The following is a 24,905-nucleotide window of genomic DNA, read 5'->3' as shown; positions in this document are numbered from 1 at the left end:
CAATGTTTTATCGCTTCTTATTCCAGCCCAAAAAACGGAATTCTGACATTTTCTCGTTCCACTTTTTACCGATGAAATGAAGTGAATTAGTATTTTGATAGATCGGACTCCAAAGATTGCGGCGACACCAAATGTGTTATTTTTTATTTTATTTTTTAATTCCTTTACTTTGAACTTCTGTGTCTTTTTGCATATTTTTTCAAACTTTTTTTTTTTACTATATTTAATAGTCTCTTTAGGGGACTTTGAATCTGCGTTCATCTGATCACTTGAGCCGTACATAGCAGTGCATGAGCACCGCTATGTACACTGAAAATTACAATCTCCCCTGAATGCCAGCTACAGATTGGCTTTCACATGAGGATCGGAATGACAGGTACAGGGGTCTTCAGCTGACGCCCGGGTGTCATGGCACGCCATCATGGGCCCTCAATCATGTCACAGGCATGGTGGTTGAGCCCCCTGCTTTGCCACTATCAAAGATTGTCAGTGGCATTCAACAGGTTTACAGCATCGGGCGGCGCTCCGATCCCCTCGTGGCTATTAGCGGCACACGATATTGAGTAAGTTGTCCCGTGACATGCGCTGAAGTTCCCCTCGTGTCCTCCTCATCCATCCTAAAAATATCTTCTCAAACATTGATCAGATCCAACAAATGGCAGCCGCCATTTCTGAGGTTTTGGCCATCACCGCGCCCCACGAAGCCCAACAACCTCCAGAGCCAAGTAAAGGTCATCAGTCCAATTCCATGGTGCTGAGGGAACCTCGGACTGATGACTTTCCTTGGTCTGGAGGTTGTTGGGTTTCGGGATTTGCCGCTCCCTGTGTTTCTGATGCAGATTTTGGCCGCTCTCATCCACTCGCCCCTCGGCCTCAGCTCTGGTTTTTCGACACTAAACAGGTAACTCTACTAATGAGACCTTCAACGCAAAAACAGGAATGACTAAATATCTGCCCCCAGGACGCCCCTCCTGATAGCCATTATCATGTATGCCCCTGCTATGGGGCGAGGACTCTCTATAGAGATGGCAGCGCGATCAGTTTGACCGACGTTTCAGAAAACCTTCAATGTGCTTGCCCCTATCTCAGGCCGCACCCTGCACAATAATGGCCATAGTAATGTGCGGATCTGTAGATCTCCGTCCTCTATGGAGGTTGTCCACCTCTCACATGGTGAGAACTCCTCTAGATGATGGCGCTGGAAGGAGATGACTTTTCTTGGGTTAAGGGTGATTTTCCTTTATGGTTTAAAGTTCCAGTTAGACACAAGATTCTTGCTCATGTGTTCACCAACAAAATCACATTACCGGGGGCTGTGATTGTCCCCCCAGTATCTGCAGCCAGAGGAGCAAGGACCCAAGAGCTGAGATGTGGCCCACACACTCCGAGCCTCCAGCAGAGCCAGACTGGTAGGGCCGGTGTCCTCACCACCCATCTTCTCTACGTCCACGGTGCGACTTACAAATACGTCCACTATTATGGCTTCCAGGGACAGTGGAGAAGTCTTCCTCTTCACAGACCAGGAAGTATTGGTCACGGCTTCCATACACATAATGTTCCCGAGAGTAAGGACGTCACCGGAGATATCGATCCTTCTTCTCTGTCAGGTTGGGACTTAAAAACACTCTCACTATTAACGATCCCAAGTACAACGACTTTTTCCTCTTTCCTCTTTTTCCACTCTCTTTTCCCCTCTCTTACCCCTCTTTTTCCCCTCTCTTACCCCTCTCTTTCCTCTCACTTTCCTGTCTCCTTTCCCCCCTTTCTTTCTCCCTTCTCTTTCCTTTCTTCCTCCCTCTCCCTTCTCTTTCCTCTCTTCCCCTTTCTCTTTTCCCCTTCTGTTCTCATTCCTTTCTGTTCCACCTCCTCTCCTCTCCCCCGTCCTCTCCTCTCCCCCGTCCTCTCCTCTCCCCCCTCCTCTCATCTCCCCCCTCCTCTCAACCCCCCCTCCTTGCTTCCCCCCCTCTTTTCTTCTTCTTTCCCCCTCATTTTCCCCTTCTCTATTCCACCTCCTTTCTCTCTACCTTTTCCTTTTCTCCTTCTCTGTTCTACCTCCTTTTGCCCCCTCTTTTCTCCCTCTTTCTCCCCTCCTCTCTTTTCCCCCCTCCTCCTCTTGCTTTCCCCCCTCATTTTCCTCTTCTCTGTTCCCCTTCTATTTCACTCCTCTTTTTTTCCTCTCTGTTCCCCTTCCTCTTTTCCTCTCCTAGCTTTTTCCCTCCCCTCTTTCCCCCTCTCCCCCCTTTTCCTCTGTTCCCCCTTCTCTCTATTTCCCCCCTCTTTTTCCCCTTCTCTCTTTTTGCCTTCATTTTCCTCTTCTCTGTTCCCCTTCTATTTCACTCCTCTTTTTTTCCTCTCTGTTCCCCTTCCTCTTTTCCTCTCCTCTCTTTTTCCCTCCCCTCTTTCCCCCCCTCTCACCCTCTCCCCCCTTTTCCTCTGTTCCCCCTTCTCTCTATTTCCCCCCTCTTTTTCCCCTTCTCTCTTTTTGCCTTCATTTTCCGCCTCTGTTCCCCCCTCTTCTCTTTTTGCCTCTCTGTTCCCTCTCCTCCCTCTGTTCCCACTCTTCTCTCTCCTCCACAGGTAATGTATATATAATACATGCAGTAGTATGTAAGACCACAGGTAATGTATATGTAATACATGATGCAGTCCTATGTAGCATCACTGGTAATGTGTGTGTGTGTGTGTGTGTGTGTGTGTATAATACATGCAGTCCTATGTAGCATCACTGGTAATGTGTGTGTGTGTGTGTGTGTGTGTGTATAATACATGCAGTCCTATGTAGCATCACTGGTAATGTGTGTGTGTGTGTGTGTGTGTATAATACATGCAGTCCTATATAGCACCACAGGTAATGTCTTGGGTAATATCCCAAGTAATACTCTTTATGATACTTGTGATCCTATATAACATAACAGGTGTAAAGCATTAGGTGCTATCTGCAGTCCTATGTAAAATTGTTAGTAATGTGTATTGCTTATATAGTCCTTTATATCCTTACAGGCAATGTGACAGCAGTCCTATGTAACATGGTAGTTAATGCACTATATGAAACCTACAATACTAGGCAACATTGCTAGTTATGCAATAGATGCTACCTGCAGTCCTATGTAAAAGTAATGTGGCCGATGTCATCTGTTATTGATGCAGCAGAGCTGGATTTGTTATTTTATGTCACTTTCTATATTTTTGGCTTCTAGACGTGAGTGAGGCCCCCACAATAGTCATTTATATTGAACTCCAGACTGTTCCAGTCCGTTCCACCAGAGGGCAGCGTCTGCCCTGACATTACTGACACCTGATAGTGACACATTGAACACGGTGATGGCGAAACCGGTCTCCAAAAATATATGATTAACCAGGGGATAACAAGGGAAACCAAAAGCAACACAAACCAAGGCTCAAAACGCAACATATAAAAAAATCCAGAACAAAATGCAGCAAAAGACAAAAAATGTAAGAAAAAAATCAACACAAACATCATAAAATACAAAACAAAAAAAAGCAAAATAGAGCCCAAAATAACATGAAATGCAACATGTAACAATGTGCATAATAAGAATGCTAATAATAATAATAAAATATAAAAAAAGACACATCAAAGCAACAAAAAGTGCAACATTAAGTACAATATATCTGCCCCTCCCCCACACACAGAATGAGCGCCAAAATATTATACATTCAACACAAAGTAAACTAAATACAGTGCGATATAGAACGCAAGACCATAAGAACAAAAATTACACAATACTAATGACCTAGAATAAAGTCCAAATACAAAATGATAAACACAGAATACTAAGATACTCTTTGGACCATAAAACAAATCTGCAAAAATTAGCACGCAAAATACACATACAATCAAAGGACAAATCTTACAAAGGATACAACACAAACAACATGAAACATAACACGAAACACATGCACAAAAATATAACAGAAACCTTGTGAATTGCATTAGAAAACAAATAGGAGGCAAAATGAGACGAAACACAATGTAAAATAAAACATAAAAAAAAACCAAATCCAACAAGCAGAGTTTTACCTTACTATGAGTAATCTTGTAGCTTTTTGTGTTTTCTGATTTTGGAGTTTTTAGAATTCATTCTCACTCAATTATTTTACCTTTAAGGATCAGTTTTTCCTTCAGAAATGTGGCACCGCGATGGGCACGGCGGGAGTGCCGGTGTACGCAAAGCTCTTTCTCAATTTCTGGGAGAGGGGGTTTATTGATGAAGGAGCCTGTGTTGACTCTCAGGCACAGTGATGATATGCTGTAGATACATTGACGATCATTTCATCATCTGGTAGGGTTCAGTGGGTCACCTTCAGGACTTTATGTCTCAATTGTACAATATTAACCTTACCTACAAATATCACCAAACGCAGATTCATTTTATGCATATTAAGATTATGACACAGCGTCATGGCTCAGTAAGGGAACATAAGTGGACTCTTTACTACAATCTACCGCCACACACACCTTCTACCATATGAGCTATTCCTATGTAGCAGTTTCTGAGAATGAAGTGTATTTGCTCTATGAATGAGCTCATTGAAGATCAAGTTCGTGATAGGTTTCACACACATGGATCTAGTAACAGGGGCATCAGGAAAGGATATCCTCATGCTAAAACTGCATCCCACAATTCATCACTTTGAAAATCCCAGAAAAAGTGAACAAATTCCTTTTGTCCACATCCTAGATGGCCACCACAGGCTGTGCATGCGTGCCAGTGCTCCCATCTGCCCACATTTCTTATAGCATCCATAAGGGCCAGTGCTCCCATCTGCCCGCGTTTCTTATGGCCTCCATATGGGCCAGTGCTCCCATCTGCCCGCGTTTCTTATAGCATCCATAAGGGCCAGTGCTCCCACTGCATGCGTTTCTTATGGCATTCATAGGGGCCAGTGCTCCTATCTGCCTGCATTTCTTCTGACATCCACATGGGCAGTGCTCCCGTCTACCCGCATTTCTTATGGCATCCATATGGGCCAGTGCTCCCATCTGCCCGCGTTTCTTATGGCATCCATATGGGCTAGTGTTCCCATCTGCCCGCGTTTCTTATGGCCTCCATATGGGCCAGTGCTCCTATCTGCCCGCATTTCTTCTGGCATCTATATGGGCAGTTCTCCCGTCTACCCGCGTTTCTTATGGCCTCCATATGGGCAGTGCTCTCGTCTGCCCGCGTTTCTTCAAGCATCTATATGGGCAGTTCTCCCGTCTACCCGCATTTCTTATGGCCTCCATATGGGTCAGTGCTCCGTATCTGCCCGCGTTTCTTATGGCATCCATATGGGCCAGTGCGAGTCATCTGACGTCACAGGAACTCTCTCTCTTTGAGATTGCCGGATGTGACATGGCGGTGACCAGAGCCCCAACTCCCGTTCACCTGATCAGCTGCAACAACCTCGAATGCAGTGAGTACTGAGCCTTACAGAGACCTTTTCTGACCACCAAGACATTTTTGGTGCAATATTTTCAAAAATTCCCCTAAAAACTAAAATTATAAAGTAAAGAAGACACCGCTCCAAGTCAAATCTGAGGAGCAGGCGTCAGACCCAGAGCCGAACCCTGGTACAAGAAATCCACAATTTGTAGGTTTTTAATGTTTTTTTTTATTAAACAATTAAATAAAAGTTTACATATTTTGTGATTTGATGTAAAAATGACTAAAAAGTAAAAATAAATGGATAAAACTCGTGAAGCAACATTGGCGCTCGAGCGGCCGGAGGACGAGGCTGAGATCTGGGTGAGATCAATGTTTTATATGAGAATATTAAAAGTTTTGTAACAAATAACTTTTTCTCAATTTTACAACTTTAAGGAATTGAGGGAAAAGTCTCAATATCAAGAGAATCTTGTATGAGGTGGAGAATGTGGTAAAGCAATGGGGCGACAGATGGGCTGAGTCCTCTCTCCCACCTCCAGGGCATCGTTAGGTGCCTACTGGACATCTTGGCTAAGATGCTAATGAGTGAGAACCAGTCCGTCCGCCTCAGGTCTCTATAAAATTCATGATATCGGCCTGAGAAAGTAGAAGGGACATCTCTAATCAAAGAATACTAGGAGGTCACAGGACAACCTTGGCCACCAGCCCAGAAGATGCAGAAGCTCCTCGTGCTCCTCACCATCCTCACACTGCACGGTAAGAACCTGACCCTAACGCTCAAACTTTCACCATTTTGGGCTATGTTTTGGGGGTAATTTTGATGTCTTTGGTGTTGGCACCAATGATCTAATTCTCTTTTTCTCTTTTCATGGTTCCCTGTTTGATGAACCTTCATCTTTCCCAGGATTCCCGGGACTTCTGGCGGTGATACGTAAGTATATCTTCTGTATAGATAATTTAGCTATAATGAGGGGTGAAGAAGATAAGAATATCATGGTTTTATGCTCAGAAATTCTAGAACTCTGTACTTCGCTCCGTGCTGGTCACCTACGTGGTGTGCGCGTGGTCAGGTTTGGCTGCAGCAGTAGATAACACGGTCGTCGTAGTTGACGTGTAGCTGGTCAGTATTGAGTGATGAAGCTTTGTCTTAGTATCTGATGACATTTCTTTGGATGGAGCAGTTTGTGGAAAACCATTGGTATCGGAGAAAATCGTAGGAGGAGCAGATACGTCTATTGGACAATGGCCGTGGCAGGCCTACCTAAAGTACGATGATGGCAGCCAGTGCGGGGGGTCACTGGTCGGAGAGTCTTTGGTGCTCACAGCCGCTCATTGCTTTGACACGTAAGTTTCTACTCTCACTTCTGATTCTATGGACATGTTCACATTTAGAATATCACACTCTGTATTTATAGAAGTCTAGTTACTCTGCACATTGGGGAACATCTGCTTGATCTATGGTAGACCCAAGGTGTCCTATACTGCGGGCTACAGGCAGTTCCTAACCGATGGGGACAGCTGAGACCAGTAGGAACAGTCCTTGTCCTCCATGCTTTATCCATGCTTTTATTACATTACCAAGCATAAGATGTGAAGACTTTCCTGAAGCTATCTGACATTGAGTGACACATTTTACCATCATTTCTCCTACAGGCCGGTGAATGTCTCACAGGTCACTGTGTACCTCGGAGTACAGAAGATATCAGACCTGAAAGACCCCAAAATTGTGCTCAGAAGAGTGAAACAAGTCATTGTATACCCGACCTACACAGAAGAAGGGTCCAGTGGAGACATTGCCTTGGTGAAGCTGGAGAGTCCGGTCAATTATACCCCAACTATACTTCCAGTCTGTCTGCCATCCAATTCCGTCTACCCCGCAGAGGGAACGCTGTGCTGGGCAACTGGTTGGGGTGATGTTAAAGATAGCGGTAAGACCATTAGTAGACTATACCATGGAAATAAGGATATAAACTTCTCCAAAGACCACCCCATATCCAGACTTGATTCTTGATTTTCCTGTAGCAGATTTTCGGTTCCATCATATATTTTGCATTTTGGCCACCTTCTTAGAGAAGAAAACCCCAAATAGTCCACGTTTCAATGCAATCTGGGATGGTTTGTCTCAAAGAGGTTTTATTATATCTGTCATTATGATGACTATCGTTGTGGTCATCACGAGGGTTAGTGGACTGATTATTGGGGAATGTGGCTAGTCATTACCACAGAGGACTATCTCTGGGCCAGGGGACTATGTAGAGTCATTTGGCCTCCAGAATCCAGGCAATTGTGAACTTAATGAGCATCAGACGTCTGTGAGGTTGTAATGAGGGCATCTTCTCCTTGCAGTGCCACTCACGGGCCCGAAGAATCTGCAGGCGGTCCAGCTCCCTCTGATCAGCAATTACAACTGTGAATCCTTGTATCGGGAAAGCTTTGGCTACAGCCCCAGCTTCCAGCTGATCCATGATGATATGCTTTGTGCCGGGTACAAATACGGCCAGAAGGATGCTTGCCAGGTATGTGAAGTTATGAGACCGCTATGTGATGGTCTTCTCGATATCTATTCTACTCAAGTTCTGTTCCACCAGAAGGCTCTATGTGGAGAAGTCATTTGATGGGAATATGGTAATAATCCCATAGCACAGCGCTAAACTGTCCAAAAATCACAATGTTAACATAAAAGCTTTGAGGTTTGGGACAGTTCGCATCCTTTGGGTTATTGAGTCGTGTCCTCCGACAGGTTCTTATCTCATAGTTATATAAAAATTTGCTTCGTAAAGTTTTTTAGTCTATTTTCTTCAAGGCTTTGGAAAAAAATAATACTCCCCTTTTCACCCACATGTCCCACCACTACGGTACCCCGTCCTGTCCGGTACACAGCTGCATCTAGCCAATACTTTGCCACCATATACATGATGTCCTCATCCGGTTCATTGACTCTGCTCTGGGGCTTCCGGCACTAAGTGACCTTTCATCTCCTGAGGTGCAGACTAGACCTCCAGTGGCTCATCTGGTGATGTCATGATGGTCATTGTGACCATCATGACATCACCAGATGAGCCACTGGAGGTCTAGTCTGCACCTCGGGAGATGCTCATCATGACATCATGTCACTATTCACTTGTCTTGAATTGAGAGGTCTACTCAGTGCCGTAAGCCGGGTGTAGACTGAAGATGCTCCAAGAGGACATCACGTGTAAGAGCTGCGAGCAGCGCTGGACGAGGGGTCGCTGGGTAGGACACATGGGTGGCAAGGTTAGCATTGTTTATTTTTTTGACTCTTTTCTCAGTTATTCAGAAATCATAAGGTGAGGGCGGTTGTCATGTTGTCGAATTCACTAGAAGCAAATCACAAAAAATGTGGATTCTCCTGAATTAACGCAACCTGATTGTCTCATCTGTTCTCCATTGCAGGGTGACTCCGGGGGACCCCTGGTCTGCAATATCAAAGGGGTCTGGCTGCAGCTGGGCATCATCAGTTGGGGTTTCGGATGTGCAGAGCCCTATCATCCTGGTGTCTATACAAGAGTCACGAATTACGTGTCCTGGATTGTCCTGTATTTGTCGTCCTCGGAGAACAGCAATGGACTGAAGACCCTCCAAGCCACCCAGAACTTGGATAACCCCTATCTTTACTCCAGATTCACCCCAGAGAACAGCAGCCAGAGCTACGTCCTATACGAGCAAAACTACACCGAGAGCGGGAACCTGACCGACGACGAGCCCAAGATGGGACTTCTAGTGGGCAACGGGGTACATGCAAGGCCCTGGACCATGGCTAATACCGTGCTGGCCCTCCTGGGTCTTGTGCTTCTTCTATAGGTAAATGATGACTTCTACAGCAGTTGTGTCTACTGTCTACCTGAAAGATGAGACGGCCATGATGCTCTAAGGGGTTCGGCCTGGACTCCTACACGAGCTCTACCACTATCAACCCTTGAACAATGTATGGCTTTCTAGAGCCTGTGAGGCCTTCACACACTCCGCACACCGGCCATACAGAGTTCCCACCTAGTTTCTGTTAACTGAACGCTAACCTGACATTTCACCCAAAGCAAACTGTATATGGGGCACAAACAAGTCCAATATGTCCAAGAACTGTGACTTGCCGTTCATTCTCTTTAATGTGGTCTTTTCCCTCAACATATTCATTCTGTCAGCACTATAGGTACAGGAACATTCTTTCCATCACTTCCCAGCATGCATTGCTCCTACCATTGCCACATGATTTGCCTACTCTGGATGACAGGCGTAGTTAAGTTAGCTGAAACGCGTTGATCTGTAACTTGCCACACACCCTAGAGTGATTTCGAGTTTTTTTCTGATGAATGTACAGTATATGCAATGGATATTATAATATTGAAGTAATAAAATGCAAGAGTTTACTTATTCCTGGTGGACTCCTTCCCTCGCTGGATAAGCTATGGGTTTTTTCTTTGTTACATGGTTTCCAAGTGAGATCCATGCCAGGATTGGAAGCAAGAACGTAAAGAAGGGGTTACGAAGGTGAGCGGACAAGATTATGTTTTTCTGATAACAAAGACCAACTCCCACTTCATGTAGGGATTAGAGCCCCGCCCCCACTTCCTGTAGAGAGCAGAGCCCCGCCCCCACTTCCTGTAAAGAGCAGAGCCCCGCCCCCACTTCCTGTAGGGAGCAGAGCCCCGCCCGCACTTCCTGTAGGGAGCAGAGCCCCACCCGCACTTCCTGTAGAGAGCAGAGCCCCGCCCCCACTTTCTGTAGAGATCAGAGCCCCGCCCCCACTTTCTGTAGAGATCAGAGCCCCGCCCCCACTTCCTGTAGAGAGCAGAGCCTCGCCCCCACTTCCAGTAGAGAGCAGAGCCTCGCCCCCACTTCCAGTAGAGAGCAGATCCTCTCCCCCACTTCCAGTAGAGAGCAGAGCCTCGCCCCCACTTCCAGTAGAGAGCAGAGTCCTGCCCCTACTTCCTGTAGGGAGCAGAGCCCCGCCCCCACTTCCTGGGGGGAGCAGAGCCCCGCCCCACTTCCTGTAGGGAGCAGAGCCCAGCCCCCACTTCCAGTAGAGAGCAGAGCCCCGCCCCCACTTCCAGTAGAGAGCACAGCCTCGCCCCCACTTCCTGTAGAGAGCAGAGTCCTGCCCCCACTTCCTGTAGGGAGCAGAGCCCCGCCCCCACTTCATATGGTGAGCAGAGTCCCGCCCCACTTCTTGTAGAGAGCAGAGCCCCGCCCCCACTTCCTGTAGGGAGCAGAGCCCCGCCCCCACTTCCTGTAGGGAGCAGAGCCCCACCCCAACATCCTGTAGAGAGCAGAGCCCCGCCCCCACTTCCTGTAGAGAGCAGAGCCCCGCCCCCACTTCCTGTAGAGAGCAGAGCCACGCCCCCACTTCCTGTAGAGAGCAGAGCCCCGCCCCCACTTCCTGTAGAGAGCAGAGCCCCGCCTCCACTTCCTGTAGAGAGCAGAGCCACGCCTCCACTTCCTGTAGAGAGCAGAGCCCCACCCCCACTTCCTGTAGAGAGCAGAGCCCCGCCCCCACTTCCTGTAGAGAGAAGAGCCCCGCCTCCACTTCCTGTAGAGAGAAGAGCCCCGCCTCCACTTCCTGTAGAGAGAAGAGCTCCGCCTCCACTTCCTGTAGAGAGCAGAGCCCCGCCCCCACTTCCTGTAGAGAGCATAGCCCCGCCCCCACTTCCTGATATTCATCCGGTGTATAATTTTACAGATTGATCGCACTGGATTAGGAGCTGGAGCCGGAGTTGTGCAGGGAATTCTAGAAGTTTCACTTGGATGAACAAAACACTTACCCTCAGTGTCATGCCATCACGTATATGCAATATATATATATATATATATATGCACTGTGTACACTGTATACAATGTTACACGAGTTTCTGTTTCTGATCCAAAAAGATAATTTTTGTTTTTCTGAATTTTTACTTTGTGTAAATAATAAACTTTTAGCTTTTTTGATGCAACCTCTGATGCTGCTTCGCTTCTTCCAGCTCATGTTGTAGGTCGCAGAATGGCCCCATAAAGATGTATGTAAGTGCATTAATAATGTAAGCGTATGCAGGTGTTATATGAAGGATCACATGCTACACAGTGACTAAATGAAGGTATACTATTTATACAAGGGAACCTCCTCTATGTGCTGATTATAGGACTATAGTCCTGCTCTAGATACTGATTATAGGACTATAGTCCTGCTCTAGGGGCTGATTATAGGACTATAGTCCTGCTCTAGATGCTGATTATAGGACTATAGTCCTGCTCTAGATGCTGATTATAGGACTATAGTCCTGCTCTAGATACTGATTATAGGACTATAGTCCTGCTCTAGGGGCTGATTATAGGACTATAGTCCTGCTCTAGATGCTGATTATAGGACTATAGTCCTGCTCTAGATGCTGATTATAGGACTATAGTCCTGCTCTAGATACTGATTATAGGACTATAGTCCTGCTCTAGGGGCTGATTATAGGACTATAGTCCTGCTCTAGATGCTAATTATAGGACTATAGTCCTGCTCTAGATACTGATTATAGGACTATAGTCCTGCTCTAGATGCTGATTATAGGACTATAGTCCTGCTCTAGATGCTGATTATAGGACTATAGTCCTGCTCTAGATACTGATTATAGAACTATAGTCCTGCTCTAGATACTGATTATAGGACTATAGTCCTGCTCTAGATACTGATTAGAGGACTATAGTCCTGCTCTAGATACTAATTAGAGGACTATAGTCCTGCTCTAGGTGCTGATTATAGGACTATAGTCCTGCTCTAGATACTGATTATAGGACTATAGTCCTGCTCTAGATACTGATTAGAGGACTATAGTCCTGCTCTAGATACTAATTAGAGGACTATAGTCCTGCTCTAGGTGCTGATTATAGGACTATAGTCCTGCTCTAGATACTGATTATAGGACTATAGTCCTGCTCTAGGTGCTGATTATAAGACTATAGTCCTGCTCTAGGGGCTGATTATAAGACTATAGTCCTGCTCTAGGTGCTGATTATAAGACTATAGTCCTGCTCTAGGTGCTAATTATAGGACTATAGTCCTGCTCTAGATACTGATTATAGGACTATAGTCCTGCTCTAGATGCTGATTATAGGACTATAGTCCTGCTCTAGGGGCTAATTATAGGACTATAGTCCTGCTCTAGGTGCTAATTATAGGACTATAGTCCTGCTCTGGATACATTGTTTCTCACTTCACATGTAATATAAAGCTATGGAGACAAACTGTACCTGAATTGTCCGGTCCTGATTATCACCATGTATAATGGATTATCTCTGATGACACCTCCCTGAGGATTCAGGACGTAACACACCGAGTCATTTAAGGGCTGAGCGGGTGCAACTAAATCTGCTTTTCTTCACCAGCCTAATGACATAATACCTCCATATAACAACAGTATATCTTCATGTACCCTTGTATAACTTGTATACCTTAATTTATTCACTATGTAGCATGTTATCCTTCATATAACACCTGCATATACTCATATTAGCAATCCACTTTCATAAAACATCTTTATAAGCCTGCTTACCCCTGTATAACCAGCACTGAAGATGTGGTGATGTATTCATGTTCTGATTGTGGTTTTGATTATATATTCATGTATTCATGTACTGATGCTGGTTATGAGAGTGTATGCATATGCTGATGATGGATATGGTGCTGTATTCATGTATTGATGATAGATGTGGTGCTGTATTCATGTACTGATGATGGATATGGTGCAATATTCATGTACTGATGATGATATGGTGCTGTAATCATGTTGTGATGGTGTTTCTGGTAATATATTCATGTGGTGGTGATTCAGGTGTTGTATTCATATACTGTTGGTGGCTCTGGTGCTGTATTCATATTTTGGTGGAGGATCTGAGATATATTAATTTACTGATAGTGGTTCTGGTGCTAAATTCATGTACTGATGGTGGTTCTGGTAATGTATTCATGTACTGGTGATAGCTCTGGTGAGGTATTCATGTGTGCGTTATGTTCTGATTGTGGTTTTGGTGAAGTATTCATGTACTGATGGTGTTTCTTGCAATTTATTCAGGTACTGATGCTGGTTCTGTTGATGTATGCATGTATTTGTTGAGGAGGGCCATTGGATCAAATACTTAATTAACCTCTTGACAAGGGATTGTGGTAAATATGTTGATTTGATTTACATAATTCAGGATTCAGATCATACACATAACACAGATTTGAAGATGACCACCTTCTCCTGTTCTCCACACCTTGCCTGGAAGGCAAGGAATGTCCAGATGTAAGAAGACCACCATATAAGGAAAAGACCCACTTGCCAAGGTAGAGGACCAACCCACAGATCAAAAGACACCATGGATTCATCCACTGACATCAGACCTGCCCATCAGCATCAACACGGATCTCCCCATTGGCTAGCCCATGAACTGTCCCACTAAATGGGCATATACAAACTTGTGTACGTCCCTAGCCTATATCAGGGGCCGCATGATCTTTCCTGCTCTCTTAGCTGCCATTTTTACTGTGATCAAGAAGAGATTTCACATCCAACTGTGTCTGATGTGATTCCTCACGCTGTACTGATGATGGGTCTGATGCTGTGTTCATGTACTGATGGTTATTCTAGTGATGTATTAATGTGCCGATGGTGATTCTGGTAATGTATTCACATACATACACATAGTCCTGGTGATGTATTCATATATTGGCAATGGTTTAGGGGATGTATTAAAGTACTGAAAGTGGTTATTTTGCAGCAATCATGTACTGATGGTGGTTTTTATGATGTGTTATTGTACATATGGTGCCTCTGGTCTTCATGTACTGATGTTGGTTCTGATGATGTATGAATATATTTATGATGATGGTGCTAATTGTGTATTCATATACTGATGATTGCTCTAATGATGAATTGAATGTATGTATTGTTTGTAGTTTTGGTGTTGTATTTCTTTACTGATGATGGTTCTGGTGCTGTATTCATGTACTGATTGTGGTTAAGGCAATGTATTCATGTACTGATGATCATTTTGATGATGTATTAATGTACTAATGATAATTTTAGTGATGTATTCATATATGGTGGTGGTTCTGACGATGAACGCATGTATTGATGGTGTTGGTGACATATTCATGTTCAGGCTATGGTTTTGCTGACGTATTCAGGTAGTGAATATGGCTTTGCTGTATTCATGTACTATTCTCAGTTTTCATGTTGCACAGTATGCATGTACTGAAGGTGATTCCAGTGATTTATATATGTTCTGATTAAGGTTCTGGAAATGTATTCAGGTACTGATAATAGTTATGGTGCTGTAGTAATATGCTCATGGAGGTTATGGTGCTGTATTTATGTGCTTAAGATGGTTCTGGTGATGTATTTATCCACTTATGGTGTTTCTGTTGATGTATTTATGTATTAACGTGGTTTTACAGATGTACTCATATACTGATTGTAGTTCTGGTGCTGTATTTTTGCATTGCTCGTTGTTCTGATGCTGAATCCATGTACTGATAGTGGTTTTGGTGATGTACTCATGTTCTGATGGTCTGATAATAGTCTTGTACTGTAATGCATGTATTGATAACGGGTCTGGTGAAGTATGTGTGTCCTGATGGTGGTTTTGGTGATGTACTCATGTACGATTAAGGGGGTTAAGCCAGAAACGCGTTAACAACGTCTCTATGCATTGTCTGAACTGCACTGAATAAATCACCTGAGCACCCAGCTTGATCACCTTGTTCATTTATCCTTGAACTGTAATGCATGTACTGATGATAATTCTGGTGATGTATGTGTGTCCTGATGGCGGTTTTGAGTCCGTATAAATGTTGATGTGGTAATCTTTACATTAGACTTGATATTAGATTAATACAGGTTCAGGGTGCTGTCTCTTGCAGACGAGAAAATTGTATTGAATAAAGTAGTGAGCATCTTCCAAATGGAAGCTCCTAGAAGAATGGCCGGGTCACTTATAAGTGTTGCTCGTCTTTTGAAACCTGAAGTGGTTAAATGAAGCTCAAAAGCCTGAAGATGTGATCAGCGATTTGCGATTGCCCTGCAGCCATATACACATTGCTATTAGTGTTTATTTAGAATTTTCCAGGCAGGTCACGGAAATAGACCTGAAATAGACGCCATTTGCACTTATTCTTTGTATAACGTATCCATAGGGTGTGACCACTAAAGCGCCTGGGGCAACATGAACGCCAAATACGGCTCTGGCTGCAGTGTAGAAAAGACACCGGCTCACTCAGGTCCATGGAGGTCACCGAGGAGGAGGCTTTCATACTGTGTAGTATCTCTAATATCCGCAGACCATCGCTTTATTCCCATTATTTTCATGCCTGATTTTACCACTTTAGGTGCATTTTCAGAGAAGAAGCAGAGTAAAGCAATGCTGCAGTGTAAAGCATGGAGCAATAAAAACTGCTGTTTAAGTAAGGCATGCATTTGAAGCTACCGTAGACTCCAATGGAGAGCACGGCTAATCTCAAGTCACTTGCTGTGCTTTTGTAGAGCACAGCTGCAGTATAAAGCATGGTGGGTTCTGAGCCATCTGAGCCTCTGATGAGACTGGAAATAGATTTCCGGTTCCCTGGATAATACAGGGATAATGAGGACACTGGCTTTGTGTTCTTATGGAGCAGAGCTGCAGTATAAAGCATGGTGGAGGGTCTGGACAGCCGTCTGAGCCTCTGATGAGACAGAACATGGCTTTCACACGTCCTCACACTCTGATCACGGTTGTGTGCCGCATTGCCGACACCGAGAATCCAATAAATGGTAGCTGATTTCATGGACATTATCTGAGGTCGTCACCATGACTGTTTCCTCAACTGACGCACATCCAGTAGATTGTCAGCTCTTGTGCCCAGGAGCGGCTCTGTCCCTCTGCGGACATGACGGTGGATAGAACTGGTCCGGCAGCTTCAATGCTCCTTAAAATCCTCATCACAACCGTGTCCAAAGTAAAAGTACAGAGAGGGATCCATCCGTGAGCAGATCCAAGAGGACACCACCGGCAGCAGCATGAAGACACTGCTGCTCCTCACACTCCTCACACAGCACGGTAAGACCACCACCCCATCATCTACTGACCATAACAGACCCCTCCGTGTCCTCCCATCATCCTCATCACCCTCATCACCCTCACCATACTCATCACAATCCTTATCATAATCCTTATGCGCATCCTCACCATCTTCACCATCCTCACCATCTTCACCATCCTCACCATCTTCACTATCCTCACCATCTTCACCATCCTCACCATCTTCACCATCCTCACCATCTTCACCTTCCTCACCATCCTCCCCATCCTCACCATCTTCACTATCCTCACCATCTTCACCATCCTCACTATCTTCACCATCCTCACCATCTTCACCTTCCTCACCATCCTCCCCATCCTCACCATCTTCACCATCCTCACCATCTTCACTATCCTCACCATCTTCACCATCCTCACCATCTTCACCTTCCTCACCATCCTCCCCATCCTCACCATCTTCACCATCTTCACTATCCTCACCATCTTCACCATCCTCACCATCCTCACCATCTTCACCATCCTCACCATCTTCACCTTCCTCACCATCCTCCCCATCCTCACCATCTTCACCATCCTCACCATCTTCACTATCCTCACCATCTTCACCATCCTCACCATCTTCACCATCCTCACCATCTTCACCTTCCTCACCATCTTCACCTTCCTCACCATCTTCCCCATCTTTATTATTATTATTATTATTATTATTTATTATTATAGCGCCATTTATTCCATGGCGCTTTACAAGTGAAAGAGGGTATACGTACAACAATCATTAACAGTACAAGACAGACTGGTATAGGAGGAGAGAGGACCCTGCCCGCGAGGGCTCACAGTCTACAGGGAATGGGTGATGGTACAATAGGTAAGGACAGAGCTGGTTGCGCAGTGGTCTACTGGGCTGAAGGCTATTGTAGGTTGTAGGCTTGTTGGAAGAGGTGGGTCTTGAGGTTCCTCTTGAAGCTTTCCACGGTCGTGGAGAGTCTGATGTGCTGAGGTAGAGCGTTCCAGAGTATGGGGGATGCACGGGAGAAATCTTGTACACGATTGTGGGAAGAGGAGATAAGAGAGGAGCAGAGAAGGAGATCTTGTGAGGATCTAAGGTTGCGTGCAGGTAGGTACCGGGAGACTAGGTCACAGATGTAGGGAGGAGACAGGTTGTGCATGGCTTTGTATGTCATGGTTAATGTTTTGAACTGGAGTCGTTGGGCGATGGGAAGCCAGTGAAGGGATTGGCAGAGTGGCGAGGCTGGGGAGTAGCGAGGGGAGAGGTGGATTAAGCGGGCTGCAGAGTTTAGGATAGATTGGAGGGGTGCAAGAGTGTTGGAAGGGAGGCCAGAGAGCAGGAGGTTGCAGTAGTCGAGGCGGGAGATGATGAGGGCATGCACTAATGTTTTTGCAGATTCTTGGTTAAGAAAAGCACGGATCCGGGAGATATTTTTGAGTTGTAATCGGCATGAGGTGAAGAGGGCTTGGATGTGTGGCTTGAAGGATAGAGCAGAGTCGAGGGTCACTCCAAGGCAACGAGCTTGTGAGACTGGGGAGAGTGAGCAACCATCAAGTGTGATGGAAAGGCTTGTTGGAGGAGATGAGTGAGGAGGAGGAAAGACAATAAACTCTGTTTTGTCCATGTTAAGTTTTAGGAATCGCGCCGAGAAGAAGGATGAAATAGCAGACAGACATTGTGGAATTTTGGTTAGTAGGGAGGTAATGTCAGGTAATCTTCACCATCCTCCCCATCTTCCCCATCTTCACCATCCTCCCCATCTTCCCCATCTTCACCATCCTCCCCATCTTCACCATCCTCACCATTTTCACCGTCCTCACCATCCTCACCCTATCAATATAAACCTCTTTATCATTCTCACCCTCATTATCCTCCTTCCCATTGTCCTCATCATTCTCTTCATGGTTTTCATCCTTACCATCCTCACCATCTTCACAATTTTCACCATCTTCACAATTTTCACCATCTTCACCGTCCTCACCATTTTCACCATCTTCACCGTCCTCACCATTTTCATCATCTTCACCATCCTAATCATCCTCACCATTCTCACCATCTTCACCATCCTCACCATCCTCATCATCTTCACCATCCTCACCATCTTCACCATCCTCATCATCTTCACCATCCTCACCAGCTTCACCATCCTCATCATCTTCACAATCCTCACCATCCTTACCATCCTCATTATCTTCACCATCCTCATTATCTTCACCATCCTCACCATCTTCACCATCCTCACCATCTTCACCATCTTCACCATCCTCACCATCCTTACCATCCTCATTATCTTCACCATCCTCATTATCTTCACCATCCTCATTATCTTCACCATCCTCACCATCCTCACCATCTTCACCATATCAATATAAACCTCTTTATCATCCTCACCCTCATTATCCTCCTTCCCATTGTCCTCATCATCCTCTTCATCGTTTTCATCCTTATCATGCCCCATCATCCTCCTCCTCACTTTTATCACAGTCCCCACCATCCTCACCCTGGAATGTCTTCATCATTTCTGACTCCTCGTTTCTCTTCTCTTGTTCTCAGGATTTTGGGGAGGTTCAGCATCAGCAGGTGAGAAATCCCCACCCTTTAGGTGGAAAAATTGAATAAGAGCCTGTGACCAGTGGTGGTAATGCTCTCCTGGAGTCCATCATCTGCTGCGCTCAGACCGTCCATTGTCCTTCCCCGCGGGCAGTGATATCCTCTATGGAAAGCTGAAATGTAATAAATGGCCGATCCCCCAGTTCCCCGGAGCTGACCCCCTACTGCCCACCTGGATGTTTTTGGTTGGTAGATGATCCCCTAATGATTTTCGTACAGTTGGGGTTGGGTTTGGGGTTGCATCTTGACATTCAGCTATGATTATGGATCTTCAGCCTTCACCCAAGGTTTGGTTGGGGTTGCCTCTACCCATAGACATTTGCTCCAGATCTTTTCCTTTCCCCCATAGATGGCCGAGGTCTGTCCCGTCTCCTCAGGATTGTGGGAGGAATGAACTCTGCCCGAGATGAATGGCCCTGGCAGATCAGTCTGCACTTTCATGGCGATGCCCAATGTGGGGGGTCCCTTATCAGCGATTCCTGGGTGCTGACCGCCGCGCACTGCTTTGGGACGTAAGTTCCTGGATATATTCTATTACCGTATGATCATGTGACCCTCATAGACTTAAGACAGACAGATCTACATTGTGTTTGCCATATCTAACACCAGACTGGGGGTGCATTTTGGATGGGTACAGTCAGGGGTCTGGGGGCACAGAGTCAGCGCAGGCATTTATGCTTCATAGGCCTATCCTAATAAACCTGGAGAGTGGAAGGTGATTACATTTAAGGCCACGTTTCCACAATCACTATTTGGTGTGGGGTTTTTTCATGCACAAAAACACAGCAAAGTGTATGGATTTCTATATATCTCATGCCCACTGCACTTTTTATTTACACTGCATAAACTGCGGTATTGAAATATGCAACAGATCAACTCCTCTTATAGTAAATATATGTATTATTTGTGGATTTTCCACATAGACTTGAATTACAGAAATAAAATCAGCAGAAAAAAACATTCATCTTTATTGTATTTCTGTAGCGGAAAGCCATAGAAATCCATGTATACTGTATATGCTCGTATTTACCAATACTGTTTTCATTAAAGACAAGTAACAGATTCCAAAACAAAGCAGTTTTATGCACCAAATTCTTCTCATTGTGGGAACTTAGCCAAAAGATGATATTTGGTTGTTGATTGGGAACCGCCATGGGTCTAGTTCAACCCCAAGTAATCAGATGTTGTGTAATCTGTAATGCTCAGACCTCTGGATCCAGTTTCTACTGTAAATACATATTGGGTAAATGCATACAGCTGCCAGACATTCATTTATGTAGAGATGCCACAGAATAAATTTATTATATAGGGGATGACAGCAGACGTCCTGTATACATTTTTACTTTGGGCCCCCTTTATGTCTGTGTAATCTACTGACTTAAAATTTAGCACATGTTAAACATTTTAGCTACAAGGGAAACCTCAACTTCTCCTGAGCAGCTCGGCTCTCCTTTACACTGATGAGGGGTAGGCACCCTTGAACAGCGGTCGGCACAGGTAGTAATCCCTGGCTACGTAGCAAGCCTTGTTAAAGAGCCAGACATTGACATAGAGCAGCTTTTTCTCCTAGGTGGTACCTGCATGACTGTTCTGTTCATTCCGTGAGATTGCTATTTGGTTGCACTCTTTTGCATATCCTATCACAATATCCCCCCTGCCTTGCAGGAGTCCGGACCCGCTGGCGTACACCATCTATCTTGGGGCATATCAGTTATCTGATCTGCAGAACCCCAAAACAATCTCCAAGACAGTGAAACAAATCACAATTCACCCCAACTACACAAGCGAAGGCTCCAGTGGGGATATTGCTCTGGTGAAGCTGGAGAGCCCTGTCCACTTCACGTCTTCCGTCTATCCGGTGTATCTGCCATCTCGGGCCGTGCAGCTGCCGGAGGGGACCCGGTGCTGGGTGACTGGCTGGGGATACGTGAGAGAACAAGGTAAGGGGCAAACATCTCGGAAATGGAAGGATGATGGTGGATTCAGTGTGTCAGCCATGTTCTTCTCCACAGTTCCTCTCACTGATCCTAAAACTTTACAGAAGGTGGATGTAGCTCTGATAGACAGTAAGAAATGCGAGACCATGTACCTGTCTGATGAGGACTCGAAGGCCAAACTTATCAAGGAGGACATGCTCTGTGCCGGCTACCAGGAGGGGAAGAAGGACTCATGCCAGGTATGGGACACTGGAGGTGGCAGTGGATGGTGTCTGCTGGTGTCTGCTGGTGGGCTCCACAACAATGGGGAAAAGTATCAACAGTATGAGAATGTAATATAAACATTGTATCAATCTGTGACAACTGTCTTCATACGATCTCCAGCAGGGGGCGGTAGAAGGCAAGACATTGGTCACTGACTGTCTTGTATCTTTGCAGGGTGACTCCGGGGGACCCCTCGTGTGTAATGTGAATGGCGTTTGGCTGCAGCTCGGCATCACCAGTTGGGGTATCGGATGTGCTGCGGCCGATCGTCCTGGCATTTATACCCGCGTCCAGCATTACCAGTCCTGGCTGCAGCAGTATGTGCCTGCTCTGCAGGTCAGCAATGGAGGGAACATCTGGCTTCCGAACAGAAGGGTCAGGACCACAGGAGCCTCCATCACATCCCGGCCAGACCCCAATAATGTGAGGTCCATCACATCCCGGCCAGGCCCCGATAATGTGAGGTCCATCACATCCCGGCCAGGCCCCGATAATGTGAGGTCCATCACATCCCGGCCCCGATAATGTGAGGTCCATCACATCCCGGCCCCGATAATGTGAGGTCCATCACATCCCGGCCCGGCCCCGATAATGTGAGGTCCATCCCATCCCGGCCAGGCCCCGATAATGTGAGGTCCATCACATCCCGGCCAGGCCCCGATAATGTGAGGTCCATCACATCCCAGCCAGGCCCCAATAATGTGAGGTCCATCACATCCCAGCCAAACCCCGATAATGTGAGGTCCATCACATCCCGGCCAGGCCCCAATAATGTGAGGTCCATCACATCCCGGCCCGGCCCCAATAATGTGAGGTCCATCACATCCCAGCCAAGCCCCGATAATGTGAGGTCCATCACATCCCGGCCAAGCCCCGATAATGTGAGGTCCATCACATCCCGGCCAGGCCCCGATAATGTGAGGTCCATCACATCCCGGCCAAGCCCCGATAATGTGAGGTCCATCACATCCCGGCCAGGCCCCGATAATGTGAGATCCATCACATCCCGGCCAAGCCCCGATAATGTGAGGTCCATCACATCCCAGCCAGGCCCTGATAATGTGAGGTCCATCATATCCCAGCCAGGCCTCGATAATGTGAGGTCCATCACATCCCGGCCAGGTCCCGATAATGTGAGGTCCATCACATCCCGGCCAGGTCCCGATAATGTGAGGTCCATCACATCTCAGCCAGGCACCGATAATGTGAGGTCCATCACATCCCGGCCAGGCCCCGATAATGTGAGGTCCATCACATCCCGGCCAGGCCCCGATAATGTGAGGTCCATCACATCCCGGTCAGGCCCCGATAATGTGAGGTCTATCACATCCCGGCCAGACCCCGATAATGTGAGGTCCATCACATCCCGGCCAGGCCCCGATAATGTGAGGTCCATCACATCCCGGCCAGGCCCCGATAATGTGAGGTCCATCACATCCCGGCCAGGCCCCGATAATGTGAGGTCCATCACATCCCGGCCAGGCCCCGATAATGTGAGGTCCATCACATCCCGGCCAGGCCCCGATAATGTGAGGTCCATCACATCCCGGCCAGGCCCCGATAATGTGAGGTCCATCACATCCCGGCCAGGCCCCGATAATGTGAGGTCCATCACATCCCGGCCAGGCCCCGATAATGTGAGGTCCATCACATCCCTGCCAGGCCCCGATAATGTGAGGTCTATCACATCCCGGCCAGGCCCCGATAATGTGAGGTCCATCACATCCCGGCCCAGCCCCGATAATGTGAGGTCCATCACATCCCGGCCAAGCCCCGATAATGTGAGGTCCATCACATCCCGGCCCAGCCCCGATAATGTGAGGTCCATCACATCCCGGCCAGGCCCCGATAATGTGAGGTCCACCTGAAATAGAAGTCTCTACAAATCTACAAAAGACTCGGCCTTTATTTTATGGTAAACATTTGAGTTTGAGTGCAGCACCAATAGAGACCACCAGGGGGCGATATATAACAAGGGCATAAAGGACAGGAATACTGCAGCCCCCATCATTGTATTACACCCGGAATACTGCAGCCCCCATCATTGTATTACACCCGGAATACTGCAGCCCCCATCATTGTATTACACCCGGAATACTGCAGCCCCCATCATTGTATAACACCCGGAATACTGCAGCCCCCATCATTGTATTACACCCGGAATACTGCAGCCCCCATCATTGTATTACACCCGGAATACTGCAGCCCCCATCATTGTATTACACCCGGAATACTGCAGCCCCATCATTGTATTACACCAGGAATACTGCAGCCCCCATCATTGTATAACACCCGGAATACTGCAGCCCCCATCATTGTATAACACCCCGGAATACTGCAGCCCCCATCATTGTATTACACCAGGAATACTGCAGCCCCCATCATTGTATAACACCCGGAATACTGCAGCCCCCATCATTGTATTACACCCGGAATACTGCAGCCCCCATCATTGTATTACACCCGGAATACTGCAGCCCCCATCATTGTATTACACCCGGAATACTGCAGCCTCATCATTGTATTACACCAGGAATACTGCAGCCCCCATCATTGTATTACACCCGGAATACTGCAGCCTCATCATTGTATTACACCCGGAATACTGCAGCCCCCATCATTGTATTACACCCGGAATACTGCAGCCTCATCATTGTATTACACCAGGAATACTGCAGCCCCCATCATTGTATAACACCCGGAATACTGCAGCCCCCATCATTGTATAACACCCGGAATACTGCAGCCCCCATCATTGTATTACACCCGGAATACTGCAGCCTCATCATTGTATTACACCAGGAATACTGCAGCCCCCATCATTGTATAACACCCGGAATACTGCAGCCCCCATCATTGTATAACACCCGGAATACTGCAGCCCCCATCATTGTATAACACCCGGAATACTGCAGCCCCCATCATTGTATAACACCCGGAATACTGCAGCCCCCATCATTGTATAACACCCCGGAATACTGCAGCCCCCATCATTGTATAACACCTGGAATACTGCAGCCCCCATCATTGTATAACACCCGGAATAAGACCCTGGAAGACGCGTTACTTTGTGTTATTTTTATACGTCTCGAGTTCTATTTACAATAAATATTATTATTACAATGTATCGACTTCACACAATGGCTTCATTGACTTTCGGGGGTCTCCGATGGTCCCATCCAGAATGACTGATCATTCTCACAGCCGTGGTCCAGGCTTTTGGGGTCCTCAGCTGTGTAGTATCAGAGAGACCACCAGGAGCAGCACCGAGGCCCCTGCGCGGGAGGACGAGGAGGAGGACGATACGCTTTGGCTGATGTAATAATTGATCCAGGACTCATAAGCAGGGACATAGGTGTAGACCCCGGGGCGGTTTGGGAGGGCGCAGTCTTCTCCCCAGCTCACGATGCCCGCCTGGTACCAGTAGCCATTCATTCTGCATACCAGAGGACCCCCCGAATCTCCCTGCAAGGACAAAAGAGGACCACGTCACATAGAAAGCCATCAGAGACATCACAAATGTACTCCAGAAACTGGACACAAAAATAGCACAAAATACGAATATTGTATCAATTCATCATTAATGTATCAACCGCACCATGAAATAGTGACGCCAAACCCCAAAATACATCCAAACCCCAAAATACATCCAAACAGCAA

The 24,905-nt window shown here is 46.4% G+C and overlaps 3 protein-coding genes across 3 annotated transcripts in view; 2 read left to right on the top strand and 1 right to left on the bottom strand.

Annotated features, from left to right (window-relative positions):
- Positions 1-6,847: 6,847 nt before the first annotated feature.
- Positions 6,848-9,728, top strand: LOC142246808 (serine protease 33-like). The gene is made up of 4 exons (XM_075319857.1): positions 6,848-6,861; positions 7,044-7,318; positions 7,737-7,906; positions 8,805-9,728. Exons 1-4 carry the CDS (start codon positions 6,848-6,850, stop codon positions 9,210-9,212), a joined length of 867 nt encoding a protein of 288 aa, XP_075175972.1. The 3' UTR covers positions 9,213-9,728.
- A 9,212-nt stretch (positions 9,729-18,940) lies between these two features.
- LOC142246807 (serine protease 27-like) lies at positions 18,941-21,770 on the top strand. The gene is made up of 6 exons (XM_075319856.1): positions 18,941-19,014; positions 19,264-19,331; positions 19,394-19,556; positions 20,713-20,984; positions 21,057-21,220; positions 21,420-21,770. The coding sequence occupies exons 1-6, from the start codon at positions 18,941-18,943 to the stop codon at positions 21,768-21,770; spliced, it is 1,092 nt and encodes a 363-aa protein (XP_075175971.1).
- A 2,567-nt stretch (positions 21,771-24,337) lies between these two features.
- LOC142246806 (transmembrane protease serine 9-like) overlaps positions 24,338-24,905 on the bottom strand; it is a 51,437-nt gene continuing 50,869 nt past the window's right edge. Inside the window, exon 10 of the mRNA XM_075319855.1 lies at positions 24,338-24,710. Coding sequence (XP_075175970.1) covers positions 24,474-24,710 — 237 coding nt within the window. The 3' untranslated portion in view covers positions 24,338-24,473. The remainder of the gene's footprint in view (positions 24,711-24,905) is intronic.

Source organism: Anomaloglossus baeobatrachus, chromosome 7 (assembly GCF_048569485.1).
Source record: "Anomaloglossus baeobatrachus isolate aAnoBae1 chromosome 7, aAnoBae1.hap1, whole genome shotgun sequence".
Classification (NCBI taxonomy): Eukaryota; Metazoa; Chordata; class Amphibia; order Anura; family Aromobatidae; genus Anomaloglossus; species Anomaloglossus baeobatrachus.
This window is presented reverse-complemented; position numbering and strand designations above follow the sequence as displayed.